Source organism: Anolis sagrei, chromosome 4 (assembly GCF_037176765.1).
Source record: "Anolis sagrei isolate rAnoSag1 chromosome 4, rAnoSag1.mat, whole genome shotgun sequence".
NCBI lineage: Eukaryota > Metazoa > Chordata > Lepidosauria > Squamata > Dactyloidae > Anolis > Anolis sagrei.
This window is the reverse complement of record NC_090024.1, coordinates 10850223-10871317: the sequence shown is the minus strand read 5'-3', so window position 1 is coordinate 10871317 and position 21095 is coordinate 10850223. Positions and strand designations below refer to the sequence as shown.

Here is a 21095-nt window from a genome sequence, read left to right as displayed (position 1 = left end):
CCTGAAGGAAGCATGCTAGGACCTGAAATTACTTCATGCGAGTAATGGTTAGAAAATGTATGGCAGTCACAAGAATACACACATGGATCCAATTGGAGTCAGTATAGCAATGAATCAATATTTATGCACAAACGACTTTTGATAACTGAAAACAATATATACACAAGTACTTGAGGTTGTAGATTTCATTCCCATGGAATCCAAAGGCTGAATATTAAAAGTAGAAGGTCTACTTATTGTTTCTATTTTGGTCTATCTTATTCAAACTTGGTTGCATTTAAAACTGCAGTAGTTAAATTAAGCGATAACTTCCCCAAGTGGTTCTTGATTGGTCAGCTTCTGCTACAGTTTCACCAGGAATCTAGTTGCAAATAAATCAAGCTAAATAAACCAATTAAAAAACTGAAGGGTGAAGCAAGTCCTAGTAGGAGGGGAGGTGGGGAGAGAAGGAAGCATAGGAAGAGTTATATGACTGCTTTTGTTAACGTAAGAATGTGTATCTTAACAGGAAGTTCACTGACAATTTGTTTAAATTCAGTATCACCTGTGAAATATCTATAAAACTATCCAACTACAGCAGTCTTTATAAAAACTCACTTCATGCGATTCTTACCTGATACAGATACTGTATGAGATCGTATTCCTTGCTTCTCATTGTTGGCCAGCCTGAAATACAGAAGTACAAATCTGTTAATGTGGTACTTTTCTCAGGTGGAAAGATAAATCCACATTTTAAATTCACCCAGGGCAGTAAGATTAAAAAGAAAGCTTTAAGAAGCCAGTTCAAACTTCATAAATAAATTTATCTTAATACAGTTTTCAAAAGCCAATGACAATTAGATTAAAAGTTGAAATGCAAGTCAGATTTTCAGTCCTGACTTTCTTCTTTAGGGTTCAGTTTGGGTTTAGCATTAGAATTTAGTGAGTTCAGCCACCCCAGATCAATTATGTATCCATTACTTAAATGTGAAGTAAGAGCAAAGCGCTAACAAAGGGTTAAGCATTTTAACTGACATATTCAAATCTCTACACCTGAGTGGTATAGTGGTTTCAGCACTAAAGTATGACCCTGAAGACATGGTTCAAATCAGACTTGGCCTTGGAAACCCTTCTTGGTAACCTTGGGCATGTCACACTTTCTCAGAAGGAGGCAAAAGCAACCCCGTGATAGGTTTTCCCCTTAAAACTAAAGGTACAGGTTTCCCCTGACATCAAGTCTAGTCATATCCGAATCTGAGGTTGGTGCTCATCTCCAATTCTAAGCTGAAGAGCTGGCATTGTCTGTAGACATCTTCAAGCTCATGTGGCCAACATGACTGCATGGAGCGCCGTTACCTTCTCGCAGAAGTGGTATCTATTGATCTACTCATACTTGCATGTTTTTGAACTGCTAGGTTGGCAGAAGCTGGGCCTAACCATGGGAGCTCACACCGCTCCCTGGATTCAAACTTTTTAGTCAGCAAGTTCAGCAGCTCAGCGGTTTAACCCACTCTGCCACCAGGTTTACCTTAGAGTCACTATAAGTCAGGTTTAATGGTCCATAAAAATAAATTCAACTATGCCGCAGCTGACTGATTTTGTTCAGAGTCTTCAGCGGCATAAAAATCAAAATATACTATGAAATTGTAATTTTCTATTCTGCGAATGTATTTATTTATTTAACTATACCCTGACTGTCTTCATAAGAACTCAAGTTGTTTTATAATTCTATATAAAACAAAGTTAAAAAATCCCAAATGACAAATACCTTGAAATTATACTTCCAAACACAAAGAATTATGACTTACTTTGGTATTGATGGTAAAGCTCTTTCACCTTCTGCATGAAGAGAAAAACACATAATTGATGCCACATGTCATTTAAAAAACACATATTGCTGCTATCTACAACTAATCAAGATTGGATTATTATTAGGCTTGGGCAATCCATGGTTCTAAATGGTTCTAAAGTACTTACAAAACTAAAGTTCTGGTGGTGAAAATTTCAGAACTCTGACAAAACTCTCAAAATTTCAAAATAAATGGCAGTTCCTAATTGGTCCTGTCATTAAAATCACCAATAATGAAATAATAATTAAATTCTGAAAGTTTTGTTAGAGTTCTGAAATTTTTAACACCAGAACTTTAGTTTTGTAAGTACTTTAGAACCATTTAGAACCATGGATTGCCCAAGCCTAATTATTATATATCAGTTTGGGAGATAAATCAAATTCAAACTTGGTCAACTTTTCTCTGCTTTAGTAGCATTTAAATATTTTCTCTGCTTTAGTAGTATTTAAATATTTATGATATATGGGACATTAAAGTACTAGAGTTTAAGCATTAACTGCAAAACAAATAAATTATCAGTATAATAGAAAAAGCAATACTAAGATATACACTGCTCTTATTCCCCCCCTCCCCCCGTAATTAAATAACCAAACATAGAATTCCATAGAATGAGCCATTGCAGCTGAAGTAGTGTCAAACTGCATTAAATCTATGGTATAGATGCACCTAAGACTTATTTTTCTAAGGATTATTATTGCTGCTGTAATTTTCCTTACAGAGGTTTAAAGTAAGTACTGGCCTTCAGGGCAAAAGAACGATTACCTAATTAGTAAAGCAGTCGAAACATGAGATGTAAAATGGAGATTCAAGTCAGAGCCACTCCACCCGCCAATTCGGATCTAAATGATTCCCACTGATTTTCATCAAGTGCCTAATGAGGCTGAGAAAAGCATCCCAAATTTTCACATCTGTCTCATTCAGTTATGCATCTTCCCAAATCATCATTTGGTTAGCGTGGCACTGCTGCAGGATCCCTCCACACAGCAGCACCAAAAATACAATCTTATGGCATGATATGGAGATACAGGGAGACGCTAAGGCTGAAAGGTTTTGTGTGGTTTTGATGATGCCAACAAAACAGCACTTGAAACAGTTCCTTTGTGATGGAAACTGGAATTCTGAACTGTAATTCTGGATAAGCACATAAGCTAAATTTCATAACAAAAGTTTCTGATGATAAATAGCCAAAGCAATTTATAGAACGAGTACAGACTGAAATATTTGTTTTCTTTTGATAAAGACCTTACTTTTTCAACCCAATATCACGCAATCACTGTTGTTACAGCAACTATCTTCACTGCAATGTTAAAAGTGATTTTTTTTACAACATTTGTTCTAAAACAACTGTTCTCCCCAAATAAACTGATAGATCTCTGGAATAGCTCCAATAAGATTACATTTTAACAAATCTACTGCCCGAAGTACTCTATTCTAAGTTCTGCAAAAATGATTTGCTGATGTACAACAAATGGAGTCACACCGCACTGAACAAGGTTTCCTCGCCGCAGGGCTCAAGACAGGAACTCTGCTTTGCTCTCACACACATAGTTCTCAAAACAGACATGGATGTGTTGGGCTGAGGTTGTGGGTAAAAAATAAGGGTAAAATGAAGAAAATGATAGAAACTATGCTAGCCTAGAATGTAATGAAATAAATTGAACATTGCTTATAGAAAAATTTAGCAGCTTTTCTAAACTGCAGTAGTTAGTACTGTCACTACATAACTGAGAGACTTTGGTCTATCGATGCGTCTCAGCCCAACCCTTCCCTGACACAGAATTATTATGAAAATTAATTTTTGAATTCAGAACCATGTATAGAACTCAGAACTGCTTGAAGATATGGGAAGATGACTTAGGGATATGGATTGGACACAATTATGGGAACAAAGACATTTTAAAAACTTGTCAATACATTTTAAAGAAAACTATTATAAACTGATATGGAAATGGTACCTAACACCAGTAAAAAAATAGTTAATATTAACAAAAATTACTCAAAAAATCCATAGTCACTTACGGATATGAGAGCTGGACCATAGGGAAAGCTGAGTGAAGGAAGATAGATGCTTTTGGACTGTGGTGTTGGAGGAAAGATCTGAGAGTGCCTTGGACTGCAACAAGATCCAACCAGTCCATACTTCAGGAAATAAAGCCCAACTGCTCACTGGCAGGATGGATATTAGAGGCCAAGATTAAGTATTTTGGCCACATCATGAAAAGACAGGAAAGCTTAGAGAAGACAACGATGCTGGGGGAAATGGAAGGAAAAAGGAAGAGGGGCCGACCAAGGGCAAGATGGATGGATGGCATCCTTGAAGTGACTGGCTTGACCTTGAAGGAGCTGGGGGTGGTGGCGGTCGACAGGGAGCTCTGGCGTGGGCTGGTCCATGAGATCATGAAGAGTCAGAAGCGACTGACCAAATGAACAACAACAAACTCAAAAAACTGTTGGGAGAGGATGCCAAGAGGTGAGAACATATATACATATGTGATGGCAATGTAAATATGTAAGTAATTTTGTGGGAAATGTTTTCAGAGAGAAGGAAGATATTATGAATATAAAAATGGATAGAAGTGCTAGTATTGCTTTGTTGTCAATATAAAATCATAAACAGTTGAAAAAAGAAGACAAAGATGCAATACCTTTGATAGCCATGTATAAATATGTGAGAGGAAGCCACAGGGAGGAGGGAGCAAGCTTGCTTTCTGCTTCCCTGGAGACTAGGACGCAATGGAACAATGGCTTTAAACGACAAGAAAGGAGATTCCATCTGAACATGAGGAAGAACTTCCTGACTGTGAGAGCCATTCAGCAGTGGAACTCTCTGCCCCGGAGTGTGGAGGCTCCTTCTTTGGAAGCTTTTAAACAGAGGCTGGATGGCCACCTGTCAGGGGTGATTTGAATACAATATTCCTGCTTCTTGGCAGGGGGTTGGACTGGATGGCCCATGAGGTCTCTTCCAACTCTATGATTATATGATTCTACCTAACCTATTAACAGTAGCAAGACTTCTTGTAACAAGGAACTGGAAAAGGGAAATAATATACAAACTGAAGAGTGGTATAAGGAATTATGGAAATTGCCAATAAACAACAAGTTGACATGCAAGTTAAAAGTGAAAAGAGGAATATGGAAAAATAGGATTTTGATGAAGTCTGGGGAAACTTTATTGAAAGAGCATCTAAAAAGGAGAGAAAGTCACCTCCACAAGAAGAAATGAAATTTTGAACAGAGACTATAAAAAGAAGTGGCTCAGGGGGAGGGGAGCACGGAGGTGAATGACAGGAATATGTATATGAGTGAAATTTACATTAGATATAACAAGATTATTGGGAGGAGAGTAAGTGCATTGGATATGATATGTCTGCTGTTTGATAAATGTATTGATTTATTTTACAAAAATTAAAAATAGAAAAAGAACTGTTTGAAGAAAGAGTAGGATAGAAAAAAAATCTAAGAAAGAATGTGATAATTTGATAAAAGACATAGGAGTTTATTTACAAACAAGATTTCAAATCCATAAAGAGATAATAGACCAAACAGACAAAAACAGATGGTCTGGAAAAAGGGACAAGTTCCTTGTGGAGGATGCACCAGACAGTATTCCCTTTGTACTTAAAATATCAGCCAAAAATTCTGGATTGTGGCTAAATTATAGGCTCACTAAGTTACCATTTTAGCATTAGCAGCATTACTAGAATTACTACTTTCTCAGTAATAGTTTCACATGTAGCTTTTTTCTCACTTTGCAGAAATCATGTTTTCACATAGAGAACAGAAATTATGCCAGCTTGATGCGTATTCCAATTCTTTTTCAAATGTTAGGCACCACATCTGACTAGATATAGCACCAGCTGGCCGTAAAAGTAAGATTTATCTTACCTTTCTGGGGCCTGATGATAAAAGATTGTGTTGCACCATTGACCAGCCGGCAGTAACCATCTATCAAGTCAGCCATGTTCTCTGCAATGGTTAAGGATGGTGCTGTCACTGTCAGAGGCTACAGAAAGAGAGAGGAAAAAACAGGGCACCAAACAAAGAGACATTATTTATAGGCATAAACATTTAGTAGAACAGCTGAGTTCTTACATCAGAGCTGAGCATGCATCTGAAAAACAGTAAACAGAAAAGTGTGTGTTGATGATTATGCCCTAAAATCATCCAAGTTAGGCAGCCCCATGAAAAATGTAACGTGCAAGCTGGCGTAAACAGAGACACAGGTGCCAATGCCTAATAGCAATTCACACAAAAGGAACATGGTAATTTTCAGCTGCCAGCCAAACCCGTCTCTCTTTACGGGGAAGCACTTCTACTCATGTGGTTCACATGTTGCTCACTCTACACCGCTGCATCTAGATCATGCATGGGCAAATTTCAGCCCTCCAGGTGTTCTGGACTTCAACTCTCACAATTTCTAACAGCCAGCAGGATAGTCGAAGGCTTTCATGGCTGGAATCACTAGGTTCTTGTGGGTTTTTTCGAGCTATATGGCCATGTTCTAGAGGCATTTTCTCCTGACGTTTCGCCTGCATCTATGGCAAGCATCCTCAGAGGTAGTGAGGTCTGTTGGAATTAGGAATATGGGTTTATATATCTGTGGAATGACTGGGGTGGGGCAAAGAGCTCTTCTCTGCTGGAGCTAGGTGTGAATGTTTCAACTGACCACCTTCATTAGCATTTGATGGCCTGGCAGTGCCTGGGGGAATCTTTTGTTAAGAGGTGTTAAGATGTGCCTGGTTGTTTCCTCTCTGCTGTTTTTTAATACTGGTAGCCAGATTTTGTTCATTTTCATGGTCTCCTCCTTTCTGTTGAAATTGTCCACATGCTTGTGGATTTCAATGGCTTCTCTGTGTAGTCTGACATGGTGGTTGTGAGAGTGGTCCAGCATTTCTGTGTTCTCAAATAATATGCTGTGTCCAGGCTGGTTCATCAGGTGCTCTGCTATGGCTGACTTCTCTGGTTGAAGTAGTCTGCAGTGCCTTTCATGTTCCTTGATTCATGTTTGGGCAAGGCTGCGATTGGTGGTCCCTACGTAGACTTGTCCAATGAAGGTGGTCAGTTGAAACCTTCACACCTAGCTCCAGCAGAGAAGAGCTCTTTGCCCCACCCCAGTCATTCCACAGATATATAAACCCATATTCCTAATTCCAACAGACCTCACTACCTCTGAGGATGCTTGCCATAGATGCAGGCGAAACGTCAGGAGAAAATGCCTCTAGAACATGGCCATATAGCTCGAAAAAACCCACAAGAACCTAGCAGGATGTTAGGAATTTTGGGAGTTGAAGTTCAAAATACCTGGAGGGCTGAAGTTCACCCATGCCTGACCTAGATAATAGAATACATTTTGAAAAATTAATGTAATCTTGTAAAAATCTATTGGATTTCAGCAATACTCATGGAGCGATCTCACAACTCATTTAATTAGCCATTAGTAGCTCAAAGGAAATAGCAACATAGAGTCAAAAGTACATGTAGTTTATTTACTGTATTTATTTACTATATTTGTATACCGCTCCTCTCAGCCCTCAGGCGACTCGAGGCGGTTTACAAGGCAAAATTCAATGCCACAAAGCATAAGTACAATTTAAAAACATTAATATACATAAAATCATAACAATAGCAATAAAACGTAAGTCATTAATAAATCCTTATTTAAACATTGTCCAGTCCCATCATGTAGTTGTTCCATTGTCCTATGTCAGCTACTCTGTATTTGTAAATGTGTGCTCAAAAAACCATGTCTTGATTTTTTTCTGAAATGTTAAAGGGAAGAAGCTGATCTGATATCCCTAGGGAGGGCGTTCCACAGCCGAGGGACCACCACCGAGGCCCTGTCTCTCGTTCCCACCAGACGTACCTGTGACGACAGTGGGACCGAGAGAAGGGCCTCCCCAGACAATCTTAAAGGCCTCGATTGGCATGTGTGCATTAAAGTTAGCAGATTTGAACTGAAATATGAATAACTAATTTCCAGAACTGGAAAACCAGCTGATTACCTGTTTGTATAAGAGGAAACACCCAAGGTTTAAGGAACATGATGTTCAATTTGAGTGTTCTTTCCCTTTTGCCACTACTTTGCTATCCCACTACACATAATTGGTAATAATGCACAGTAAGGGCAGGACCTAGCAAGAATAGTTTGCGAGATTAGAACTATTTCAATTCATAGTTGTCCACTCTTGATGTGTATTAATGCACACATGCCTATTTAAGCAATTAAAATTATTAATAACAAGCACCAACAGGAGCGGTAATGGATTCTCATTAACAACCATAACCATGATTCATAGCAAAAAAAAACCTACATGCTCCCCACAATTCACAGAATAGACAGGTTGTCTACCACTGTGTACTCAATTAGCTCATAAGAATAAGACCACATCATGGGCCTTAATATATAGCACCCACATCATATTAGTTGGGACCAGAAAACATGGCAGTCTCTGCTCAAAGAAGAGCCTGGGGGTAATGAGTTGGAGACAGACCACCTCTACATGTCTATGCTCTGTGTCGTAGTTTGAACACAGGACTACAACTTTGAGGACAAAGTTTTGCATCTCCACTCAGCCATGGAAACCCACTGGTTGTCCTCAAGCAAGTCACACACTCTCAGCCTCAGAAGAAGGCAAAGGCAAACTCCCTCTGAACAAATCCTGTCAAGAAAACTCTATGGGTACGTTCACCTTAGGGTTGCCCTAACTTGGAAACACAACAACAACTGATGGAGTAGCTCTCATTGCCTAATCATTAAACAAGTCAACAACTTACTTCTGGCGCTCCAGCTATTTTCATTTGCAGCACACCTTTCCTGTCCTTATCTTCACTAATTGAATACTGAATAGTTTGTACTTGATGGAAGTCAGCCAGGTGGGTAGGCTACAAATAAATTTAAGAGAAAGTGAAATAATTAGCAAGCAATGTATAATATTCCATTCTGACACAGACACTTGCACAGAGCAAAGAAACAAGAATCTGCCTGGTGTTTCCCATATCCTGCTACTAGCATTCAGTTTGTTTTTTATTTGAGCCCCAGAACAAGTCAGGCAACAGTGAAGAAAACAGATATAAATGGCAACCATTACAGAGTGCTATTGAGGAAAGGGAATCATCGGCTATCAGATCTAACAGCAAATGACGTAAGATCCCCACCTAGAAATAAGAACTGTTATTAAGTAGCATGTTTCTGAGTTTGCGTTTGGCATTTCTGTTTCCTTATTGATAAAAAGGGATTAAATATCCTAAAGGCAGTGGATCATGTTTGATATTGGAAGTAAAGCAGGCCCAGGCCTGAATGATATTTGGGTGGGAGACCACTAACGAAAACCAGATTCGGTAGGCTATATTTCAGAGGAACAAACTGGTAAAACCACCTCTGAGCATATTTTGCCTAAGAAAATGCTATGAAATTCATGTGGTTCCTTTAAGTTGATAGATGATTTAAAGGCGCATACACCCATATGTATGAGCGGATAAATGTAGCAAAAAGAAATAAAACAATGTGTTGTCGCAGGTATTCATAGCCGGAATCACTGAGTTGCTTTGAGATGTGGGCGAAATGTCAAGAGAGAATGCTTCTGGAACATAGCCATGCACCCCGGAAAACTCAAAGCAACCCAGAAACAAAACAAGCTGCAAAACAAAACAATGAAAAGGCCTCAAACTAAATGCAACAAGTAATGTCTACCAAAAATCCAGTAGTTACCACAAGGTCAGTGATACTATGTAAAGCTAATAAAAAGCAGAAATAAAGCTAAAGGTCATGTTCCTATTGCTAAAGTTTACTGTTATAGCTATCTTAGTGAAGCACATGAAACTGGGCACACATGAGTAGGTGATTAACTAACAAAGATTTACTGGAACTAAAACATGTTCACAAAGCCCCCTCTCGACTTGGGTCTAGGGTAATCCTTTGTGTTTGAGTTGCCAGGACGCAACTGGAGTCCTTCAAGAGGAGCTTTGGAAAAATGTGTATATTTGGTGCCACATATGGTAATAAAAGGCAAGAAGATGTTGTTGGATTTTGGAAGAAGCCTTCAAGCGAAAGTCCAAAACATTTTATTTACCTATGCAAGGCTTACCTGACCTGATTGATTCATTTGAAATGTTTTATATGTTCCTATCATTACTATTATTTAGTTACAATTTGCTGTAATATGTTGAAATGCTCTTCTTTTTGTGGCAAATCAGGGCTTTTTTATTTCTAAAAGTAATTGCAAGCATCTGTAAGGAGCATTTTAAGGCTCTTGTCTCAGGGCCCTTCCACACGGCCCTATATCCTAGAATATCAAGGCAGAAAATCCAACAATATCTGCTTTATCCAAACTCAGATAATGTGGGATTGTCTTCCTTGATATTCTGGGATATGTGGCTATGTGGAAGGGTTCTCACTTTCTCTGCTCCCTAAGGACATACCTCGTTCAAGTTTGTTTCCATTTATTTGTTTCCATTTATTCTCACTAGATTTTGGCCTTCCATCAATCAATACCATATACCCCAAAGCATATGAAGACAAGCAGACTCACATTGGAACCTTTGTCTGTAAGGTAGCTGATTCCTTCCTCTGGACCAATAGCCAACTCCACTGAAATAATCCAGCTGGACTTTTATATTCAATGATCCAATGGAGACGATGAACATGTGAATGAAAAAAATAAGAGGAAAAAAAGATCTTCAGCACAACTCAATAATAAAAGTTTTTAAAGTACTATAAATTAAACACCCTGATAAAACAGGTGAAGACAATACATCCATATATGGGGAAACCTAGCATCAAATCCCCACTCAATGGAAGAGCATGAATAATAATAATTAATAATAATAATAATAATAATAATAATAATAATAATAATCTTTATTTATAACCCTAACCATCTCCCCCAACAGGGACTCGGAGCGGCTTACACGGGACCAAGCCCGAACAACAAATTACAATACAAAAATACAAATTGCAATAAAATAAACAACATAACAATAAAGCATAAAACATAAAAGCATATAAAAATATACACAAAACATAGAAACCAAACATAATGACAAAGAGCGGGCCACATGTACATAAAACGATTTGAAAACTCAGGGTGAGATAAAGGGGGAGAACTGTTTGTAAGGGAGAACTCATAGAGAGACAGAGAAATAAACAAATTATTTCTCGGGTATACGAAACTTGCCTCAGATGCCTGCCTAACTCACCTCAGAAGACTGTCATGGAAAGTTAAACAAAGAATAATAAACTGTATTCAATGGGCAATGCCTTGCAAGGACTAGGATTAAACACCACTATTAGTGCCCTGTCCTTTCTTTTGCCTGCAAAAGCTGATTATGAATTACTGAATTAAACAATAATGATTAGACTTATTATTTCATCATGTACACTAGCAGCTGAATTTAGTATACTCACACCAAGAGCACACTTGAAGCACTCCTTGTCAAATCTGTACACTGGTGAGAGGATTTCAAAGAATTTCAAAATACTTTCTTCTCTATTGAGGTTGGCAAATTGTCGAAATGTCTGCTGGATCATTTTTCGAAGGTTTTTGGCCTAAGTAATAAGACAATCATACATGGTTATTAGGTGCTGCCAATAAAAGTGAGTGTTAATTGCATTTATCAACACAATCATAATAGTATTTGATTTCAGTAGCAGAGAAACATAAACATTCGTAATTATAAGGCAGAAGGGAGATGTGTTCAATATTTGGGGTTTGGTTGTTGTTGAAGAGGACTCATTTTACTAGATTTACAAACCTTGTTTAAAAAATCCAACAGTTATAAGAACACATCAGCCGGAGTACAGTACTACCATCTGCTTGAACTAACTGTTATTGTTTGTCTTTTTATCATACTTTTTAAACCAGTGGTTCACAACCTTTTTATACCAGGAACCACTTTGACTTGGGACTATTCTCCAACATTAGTACCAAAAGGGTTACGAATCAGTTTTTCGTCAACTTTAGATTCGGTTTGGTTATTTGGGGTGTTGACTCAAAAAAACTGCATTGGATAGACCACATCAGCTCTAGTTTCTAATACAGAACACATGCCACCCAGTAATTGGCATTTGCCTGCCCACAGAAAATCATAATTAATCATCTAGAGCTGATGTGGTAGTAGTAATCTTTCATGGATAGTCAGCCTCTCCCCTCTTGACATCCCCCTTGCCTCAGTTTTGTGAAACCAGTTGCTCTCATTGCCTCATAGTTTCAAGGCAACGGTGTAGTAATGGTGAGGCCGTGGACCATATTTCCCTCCTTGTGGACCATTGGTGGTCCATGGACCACATGTTGGGAACCACTTCTTTTAAAAAAGCTACTGGATAAGACAGAAGTTCCAATCTTTATCTCCTATAGCTATGATAAAAACTGGAATTACAAGTATTTTCTTTTGAATAGAGTCAAAGAAGCATTACATTTTCCTGTGACATAGATCCATGTTCATCTGGCCAATGGGTTCTCCTAAGCAGGGAAGTTCTTCTCTCCAACAGCACCAACAAATTATAGTCAAAAGGAATGTAAACAAACAGCAACCGGAGTCCTATAACCACCATAATTCTCCATTTCAAGAGTCAAGGAGGAGTACGGAGAACAAAAGGTGTCCTTAATGCTGTAGGGAAACCCTACATAGTGATCTTCACTCAAATCCATAGAACAGAATTGAAGTAGCTGTATATCTATTTGTATAATTGGAAATATACCATATTATAAATTCTACAAATGCTCATTCTTTGTACAAAGCTACATAGATATATTATGCAAAATAAATTAAATAAATATCTGTTTGGATTGAGCAGAAGATGGAATGGTCATGTTTCCTCACTTCTGCCATTTGAACACAGTGTGAGATTATTTATTTATTTACAGTATTTGTATACCTCTTTTCTCACCCCTGGGAGACTCAAAGCAGCAAAATTCCATGCCTTACAAACGTATACCAAATGTCAAGTCAACACCATATAACCGAGAATAATAACAATAGGACAGTTCACTATAAAATAAAAAAGGACATTTACCTTCACTGAATCCAGCAAACTCTTCGGAAAAAATCTTTTCAAACCAACATCTTTCCTAAAATATGCAAAACAAAGTAAGCGATGTTTTAGGAAACATTGTGTGCCCAATTTTTTAAACTACAGCATCATTACATCATGTGAGATTATGAAGCTATATGTAGCAATTTAAATGTACAGGATAATACACAAAGAAAGTTAAAATTCATTTTACAGAACAGTTAACTCACCTGAGAAAAACAAACAATTTAGTTTCAAAGCACTTTTATAAATGTCTTACTCACAGTACATTTTCCAAAAAAAAAAAGATTAAAAAATGGTGACAGTCAAATTGAACTTCAATTTCTATGTCAATATTTCTTGTACACTGTTACTAGGTCAATCAACTAACTTTTTCATCTTATTGGCTATTCAATGATAGAGGCATATTAAATATGTGCTCATCCATTTCAGTTCTATCACTTGTGAGTTTCTGAAAGTATGTAATCTGACAGAGCCAAACTACTGTATCATAGCTTAGGTATCCATCCAAGAATACTAAACTCTTTGTTGTTCAACTGTCAGTAGTTTAGTACAAATGGATACTCTATACCCCTAATACAAGTCTAGAAAATTTAGTTTAAAACTCAACCCAAAAAACTAAAGTCAATCCATGGGTCAATGTAGATATTGTATCTTAACTCTCCTCAAAAAAAGGAACCAACCATTCCTCTGAGTGGAATGGCAAAAAGCAGAAATGTAGTCCATCCCACGAGGATCTAACCAAAGCACTTCCCTTCTCTAAGCTCTGGCACCAGTTCTGGCATTTCTGAATGCCTGGTTGAGGAAATGGTGCTGGGACCAGAGGTGGCAGGCCCATCAGGTGGAATTGGTACTTTTCCCGCTCTACAGAATTTATCCATGAGTCATATCACAATCCATAATTTTGGCCCTCAAATCTGCTCTCAATTTATATATAAGTATATACAGTAATTTGCAAAGCTGGTATCAAATTCTCAAAATCTACAATTGTTTTGCGAACCCTCCCAGAGAACTGACCAGCATTCTCTTCCCTTTAGTCCAATTACATATATGTATTAAATTCTACACTGGGCCTGAAGCTAGAGACAGGTGAATCTGGCACTTTTGGTCTGGCACATGTCTCTCCAGTTGCTTACAGCAAGTGGCATGTTTCACTAAAAATATCAGTAGGGACTGAATGTGTTCTTGTGCTAAAACAAACGAATGCAAATTAAGGAAATTCCAGTTTGTATTCCATGCTCTGGAACCAGAAGAATTCTCGCAGTAAAGCTGACCAAACCAAAAAGGACTGCACACAGCAAGCTATGATTTAGGGCAGCATTTCTCAACCTGGGGATCGGGACCTCTGTGGGGGTTGCAAGGGGGGTGTCAGAGGGGTCACCAAAAACACAATATTTCAGAAAACACAGTATTTTCTTTTGGTCATGAAGGTTCTAACTGTGGGAAGTTTGGCCAAATTCTGTCGTCGGTGGAGTTCAGAATGCTCTTTGATTTTAGGTGAATTATAAATCTCAGCAACCACAACTTCCAAATGTCAAGGTCTATTTTCCCCAAACTCTACCAGTGTTCACATTTGGGCCTATTGAGGATTCGTGTCAAGCTTGAGTCCACAGTGCTCTCTGGATGTAGGTGAACTACAAAACTCATGGTCAATGCCCACCAAACCCTTCCAATAATTTCTTTTGGTCATGGGAGTTCTGTGTGCCAAGTTTGGTTCAGTTCCATTGTTGGTGAAGTTCAGAATGCTCTTTGATTGTAGGTGAACTATAAATACCAGCATTTACAACTCCCAAATGACAAAATCAGTACACTCCCCAACCCCACCAGTATTCAAATTTGGGCGTATTGGATATTTGTGCCAAATTTGGTCTACTGAATGAAAATGTATCCTGCATATCAGATATTGACATTAAGATTCCTAACAGTAGCAAAATTACAGTTATGAAGTAGCAATGAAAGAAATTTTATGGTTGGGGGTCACCACAACATGAGGAACTGTATTAAGGGGTTGCGGCATTAGGAAGGTTGAAAAACACTGATTTAGGGGAACCATTTCCAACTGATTGCATCCCTCTTTTAAAAATAACAACTACAGAATTTGTTTTTTTTTTAAACCCTCTTAACTTGTGCAAAAGCATCAAGATTAAAGGTAGCCGTATACTCTTTTCCAGGAACAAACAGAAGAATTCCTGCAGTGATGCTATGCAGAGAAAGTACGTGATAAAACTTTCATAAATTTTAAGTCCTTTGATGTATTTTTTCTCAGATGCAAACTGCAAGCAGTTTATCTTCCTCTGTAGGATTAGATAAATCCGACAGTCTACATGACATGCAAGAGAACTCTAACAGGGACTCACATCACACATCATAGAACTATTTACGAAAAGCTGCCTTGCATTAATATTATTACAGTGCATGGTCGCCGTGAGTTGGTTTGAACAATATTTTTGAGCGTTAACACATTTTGCCTGCAGATTGTTAACAGAGTTGGCCTTGCTTCTCATCATCTCATTGGTATCTGGTTGGTCATGCTAGGAAGTAGGATGCAGGATTTAGTAAGGTTTTTCTAATGTTCTTATTGCTATTTCAATAAAAGTAAAATAAATATGCAATTCTTTCTGGAATTATGGGCATCAACGCCATTTGCACTTCATTGCTACAGACTTGCAATACAAGATCCAACGATGTAGTGATGCCACAGAACATGAGCAAATCAGTGATGTCACAGATCACGAGTGGCATGAAGATCGGAAACCAATATTATATGCTAACAGATGGGTAGGTTAATCAAGAAACAAGTTAGGCTCTCATGATGATAGCAACGGACAGTTGTATTGACCTAGTTCATTTTTACAGAAATGATCTGCTGGAGGAAGAACAGTTGTTGCTGATTCAGCTGCTTTGTGGGTCTCTTTGAACAATGAGGAAAGGGCAGCAGGGAGCATATCCAGCCGGCAAAAATCACATCCTACTTACTCCTCCAGAAACAGCCTCGGCTACATAAGGGCAAATCCATTTGCAGAAGGCAACTCTAGTTCCAACATGATGTATAGAAGTCTGCATTATACATCCCCCTGAAATGTTCTATGGCAAAGATTTTTCCTTCACAAACAGCAATTCCAATAAGACTCTTTAACTTTCAGTATTAAGGCGTCAGATGGCCCTGACTTTTTTTTTTTCCAACAACAGGTCTAACAAAAGAGATGGTTTGGAACAGATGCCAATTGAGACTGTAAATTATGGCTATTTCTGGCATCTCATTCAGAAGCTCTATTAGTTTTCTCCCAACAGAATTGCTTCCTACAGAACTGCAAAGTAAGTGCTTGGCAGACAAACCTCAGTGTTATACTACTTGCCAAGACACACCAGACATTGGAAATTACCATCTGATTGTGAGATCTTTCCACAAGAAAACAAATGTTACTTAAAACACTTTTGTGAGCCACAAGCTCAGCTTACAATTCAATAAAACAAATGCATCTAAAATACACCCATATGATGATTTTGATTCGGGGGAGGGGGTTAGTTTGATTCGGGGGGGGGGGCTGAGTTTGTTTTGAGGCGGGGGTCTCAGGATCTACCCTAGCAAACCTTTTGTATCATTATCCCAATATCCCCATGCATATGGGATATATTGAGCATGGTGATCAGATCATGATATGAATAAACATAACAGTTTAAATAATGTACCAGTAAGGCCTTCTTGCGGACCACCCTGAGAATTGGGGGGGGGGGGCTGAAGCCCTTCAAGCCCCCCCCCCCTCCAGCTACATGTCTGTCTGCAGCTAATAAAGGGATAGTAGGGTTGTTGTAGTTTTTTGGGGGGCTATATGGCCATGTTCTAGAGGCATTCTCTCCTAACATTTCGCCTGCATCTATGGCAAGCATCCTTTGAGGATGCTTGCCATAGATGCAGGTGAAACATCAGGAGAGAATGCCTCTAGAATATGCCCATATAGCCCGAAAAAAAACCTACAACAACCCAGTGATTCCAGTCATGAAATCCAGCCAGCAATACAAAGGGATAGTAGTTGAAACCATAAGACAAAAAGAAAGAAAACCATCCATCTAAGAAGTTAAAAGTATAAGACCAATAAAAAAAACACTGAAGAAGTCATTTCAAAGAGCATGCTCTTGTCATTGCGCAGTTGCAAACAAAAGGAACTGATAAAAAAAGTGGTAATCATCATTCCTAGACATGCATACAGGATAGAAAAGCCTAAAGCTAAAACATTCACTAAGCAAATAATGCACTGCACAGCCATAGGAGACACATATGTGAATCACGGATATCACAAAGAAGACGCTCCAAATACAACTCAATTTTTACAAACAGGTATTTACAAACAAATCTTATTGAATCTAGCGAAATCCCCACACACACATACCTCATAGAAAAATGCAGCTTACAATTCAAGAAAACAAATGCACCCATATGAGGTATACAAGCATTTACAAAATCCAAACCAAATTTCAACGAGGAAGCCCACTTCCACAGCTCAGCATTGAGCATGAAACTATATCTTGACCTCAGGAATCAATTACCTCACATTGTAAGCTGAAGCTTGCCATCTGTTTCATACCAGATCCTTTAATGTCTTTTTAGCTGAGGCCGCAGCTAACAAAGCCTCTAACAAAGAAGCCTCCTTGTACGAAGTCTTTTTGTGCCTCCCTGTACTCTAAATGGGTTTTTAAAAAGTCAATACTGAGAGGATGGAGAGACGGCTGGAGAAACACAAATTTTCAGTGTGGGGCTGCAAAAGTATATCTGTAGTCAGCATTGCCATAAAGCTTGCAATTGTGCAAGAATGGGATACTATTCTATCTAAGTCTCCTGTAGTCATGTGTACCTGCCTATAACAAGCAACCTCTGGAGTTCCTTAGAGAGCAGGAAAGAACTGCAAAATGAAAAGCAGAAAGAAAAGCAGAGATCAGGTAATCTTCATCAGCTATACCCTGCATGTTAAAGGGAGAATGGAACATTTAAGTTTGGGCATCAAAATGAACTTCTAAAAAAGTGAGGGCTGGTGAAATAAAAAAAAATCACCCCTCAATACATTTTGGAAAAAGCTGTCAAGTGTACTGTCGAAGGCTTTCATGGCTGGAATCACTGGGTTGTTGTAGGTTTTTTCGGGCTATATGGCCATGTTCTAAAGGCATTTTCTCCTGATGTTTCGCCTGCATCTATGGCAAGCATCCTCACTACCTCTGAGGATGCTTGCCATAGATGCAGGCGAAACGTCAGGAGAGAATGCCTCTAGAACATGGCCATATAGCCCAAAAAAACCTACAACTACCTAGCTGTCAAGTGATCTGTAGATTTCCATGGTTTTGTCTACTGATGCAAGATCTACCTGGTTGTTTCATCTCACATGTTTTGTGAAACATGTTGATTTTTTGTAATGGTACAGCGACTTGTCATTTTTTTCATGATACCTCTGCTTCTGGTAATAAAGTTTCTGTTAAAGAAGTAATTTCCAGCAGATTGAATTACTTGAGGTGTATCTGTTCATGTGAATGGCAAGAGTGAATGTCAATGGACTGTAGCTATCTTTGGGGAACTAGACACTGATGAAATTTGTCAGGATGAGACTACTTTTGTTTGTTAAAGTCAACAACTTGAATAATGAGTTACTTTATGCTAGGCATTGTGTGTGTGTATTGCTAACCGTGTCATAACTTAGTACAAACATGGGAGGGGGGGCTTATGAAAGTATTGTAAATTTCCAGGACTTGATAACTAATTAATTTGGAACTTAGTTCCCACACTAATAAATCTAATCAGAAACAAAAAAAAAAATCCAATATATTGTCAAAGGCTTTCATGGCTGGAATCACTGGGTTGTGGTAGGTTTTTCAGGCTTTATAGCCATGTTCTAGAAGCATTCTCTCCTGACGTTTCACCTGCATCTATGGCAAGCATCCTCATAGGTTGTCATAGATGCAGGCAAAACATCAGGAGAGAATGCTTCTAGAACATGGCCATATAGCCTGAAAAACATACAACCCCCCAAAAATCAATTTTATACAAAGCACTGTTAAATCTGTAGAACTGCAGATCACACAAGCACTATCAGAAAGCAGATGGCCAGGCAAATCAAGATGGAGTTATCAGCAGGTTCAAACTATGAACAATTCAATTTGTATTGATCAGTTGAGAACTGATGAGCTCTTGCCTCTGGAATAAATTGAGAAGTAAGAATTCAATAACTTACAAATCCTGATTTTATCTTAATTAAAGCAGTAGCAGCAGAGTTGATATTGTGACTTTTCTGTATAAAGTGGCAGGGCTTCAGCTTTCAATTAAAGTTATCTTCTTCCTCCTAAGCAAGAGGCAACTCAGGCCTGAAACAAAAACCATATACTTACTCTAATACTTCATAGTTTGACTTCTTATCTAATGCATTTCCTCGCATCTCCCAGTATGATCTCCTGAAATCAGCAAAGAAAGCACTTTGAGTAATTATTCATCACGGCAAGCCAAAGTAATCCAATTGTGCATGCAGAGCCTCACAGCAACTTAACTAATAGAAACCTTTTGCTGTCTGACTAAACACGTAGGAAATGAACAGTCACATCATAAGCACTTCTGATCTCCTTGTCACCTGAGGAAAGCTGTAAATAAATTCACAAAGGTATCTCTAGTACAAGTTGGTGGTCCAGGGTAAACTCAAAGCCCTCTGTTTGTCCTGCCAGGATACTACCATTTATGGCTTTTGTCCCATCAACAAAACAGTATGGAATATGATCCCCAAAAAGTAATAATGGCATTCAAGTATGGAAATATCCTTGTGGCATTGATATTATTTTTTAAGTGTATGAATAATTGTCAGGGTGGGCTACTGAAGGGGACCCAGGGAAATGTTTTCCTTCCTGGGACCCTTTAGAGCACCGTTTCTCAACTTGGGGGTCAGCACCCCTGGAGGGGGAGTTGCGAGGGGGTGTCAGAGGGGTCACCAAATACCAAGTTTGGTTCAACTCCATCGTTGATGAAGTTCAGAATGCTCTTTGAATGTAGGTGAACTATAAATCCTAGCAACTACAACTCCCAATTGACAAAATCAATCCCCCCCAACCGCACCAGTATTCAAATTTAGGTATATGAGGTATTTGTGTCAAATTTGGTCCATTGAACGAAAATGCATACTGCATATCAGATATTTATATTATGGTGCATAAAGTAGCAAAATTACAGTTATGAAGCAGCAACAAAAATAATTTTATGGTTGGGGGTCCCCACAACATGAGGAACCGTATTAACGGGTCACAGCATTAAGAAAATTAGGACCCACTGCTCTAGTGGCTACAAAGATTGCCCCAAACAGAATCATAGAATTCTAGAGTTGGAAGAGATCTCGTGGGTCATCCAGTCCAACCCCTTGCCAAGAAGCAGGAAAACCACATTCAAAGCATCCCCAATAGATGGCCATCTAGCCTCTGATTAAAAGCCTCCAAAGAAGGAGCCTCCAGCACACTCCTGAGCAGAGAGTTCCAGTGCTGAACAGCTCTCAGAGTCAGGAACTTCTTCCTAATGTTCAGATGGAATCTCCTTTCCCGTAGTTTGATGCCATTGTTACTCATCCTAGTCCTAATCCCAAAGGCAGCAGAAAACAAGCTTGCTCCCTCCTCCCTATGACTTCCCCTCAGATATTTATACATGGCCATAATGTCTCCATTTATGAAGATAAAATATACCCTGACTGTGTTCTAGTCAAACTAAAGTTTTAAACTGCAAAATTCACCTGGTATTCAGTATTAGACTGTGAAGGTTTACAATCTGGTGTGTGTTTCTATTATGCAGGAAACTCCTTTAACACAGACAACTTTGCGTCACATATCTAAGCTTTGCTTCAATTGCGCAGATAGCTATCGATCTAGTTGGGATTCTGATTCAGCCCGACCAGAGCTAGAGAAGAGCTTGACTAATACGCTTACCGCTTGGTGAGAACTAACTTATTGTACGGGAAGACTGCCTGCAGAGTAGCCTGTGCAGGAGGCCAGATAAAGACCCTCCAAACTGTTCCCTTTGAAAGAGTAGAATTGAACAATCTCTGCTCCTTTCTCACTAAAGGACTTCCCAAAATTTCTGTGACGCATGTAGAAAGGAGATACCCCATAGTGATCTAAATGTGAGTAGCCTTTGATGCTTTCAGGATGAGTGGATGACTATTTGAAAGAAATAGATATGACTTGCCACATCAAAAACTCCTTATCATGGAGTCTGGGGATTTTATTAA

At 38.7% G+C, this 21095-nt stretch overlaps 1 protein-coding gene across 16 annotated transcripts in view; it reads right to left on the bottom strand.

Annotated features, from left to right (window-relative positions):
• The window catches only part of PTK2 (protein tyrosine kinase 2), a 261253-nt gene that overhangs the window by 94152 nt on the left and 146006 nt on the right, over nt 1-21095 (bottom strand). For all 16 annotated transcript variants that reach the window (XM_060775934.2, XM_067467264.1, XM_067467263.1 and 13 more), the window contains 8 exons: nt 19228-19290; nt 12841-12895; nt 11233-11373; nt 10358-10435; nt 8604-8711; nt 5715-5832; nt 1788-1818; nt 614-666 (listed from right to left, as the gene is read on the bottom strand). In XM_060775934.2, coding sequence (XP_060631917.2) covers nt 614-666; nt 1788-1818; nt 5715-5832; nt 8604-8711; nt 10358-10435; nt 11233-11373; nt 12841-12895; nt 19228-19290 — 647 coding nt within the window. The remainder of the gene's footprint in view (nt 1-613; nt 667-1787; nt 1819-5714; nt 5833-8603; nt 8712-10357; nt 10436-11232; nt 11374-12840; nt 12896-19227; nt 19291-21095) is intronic.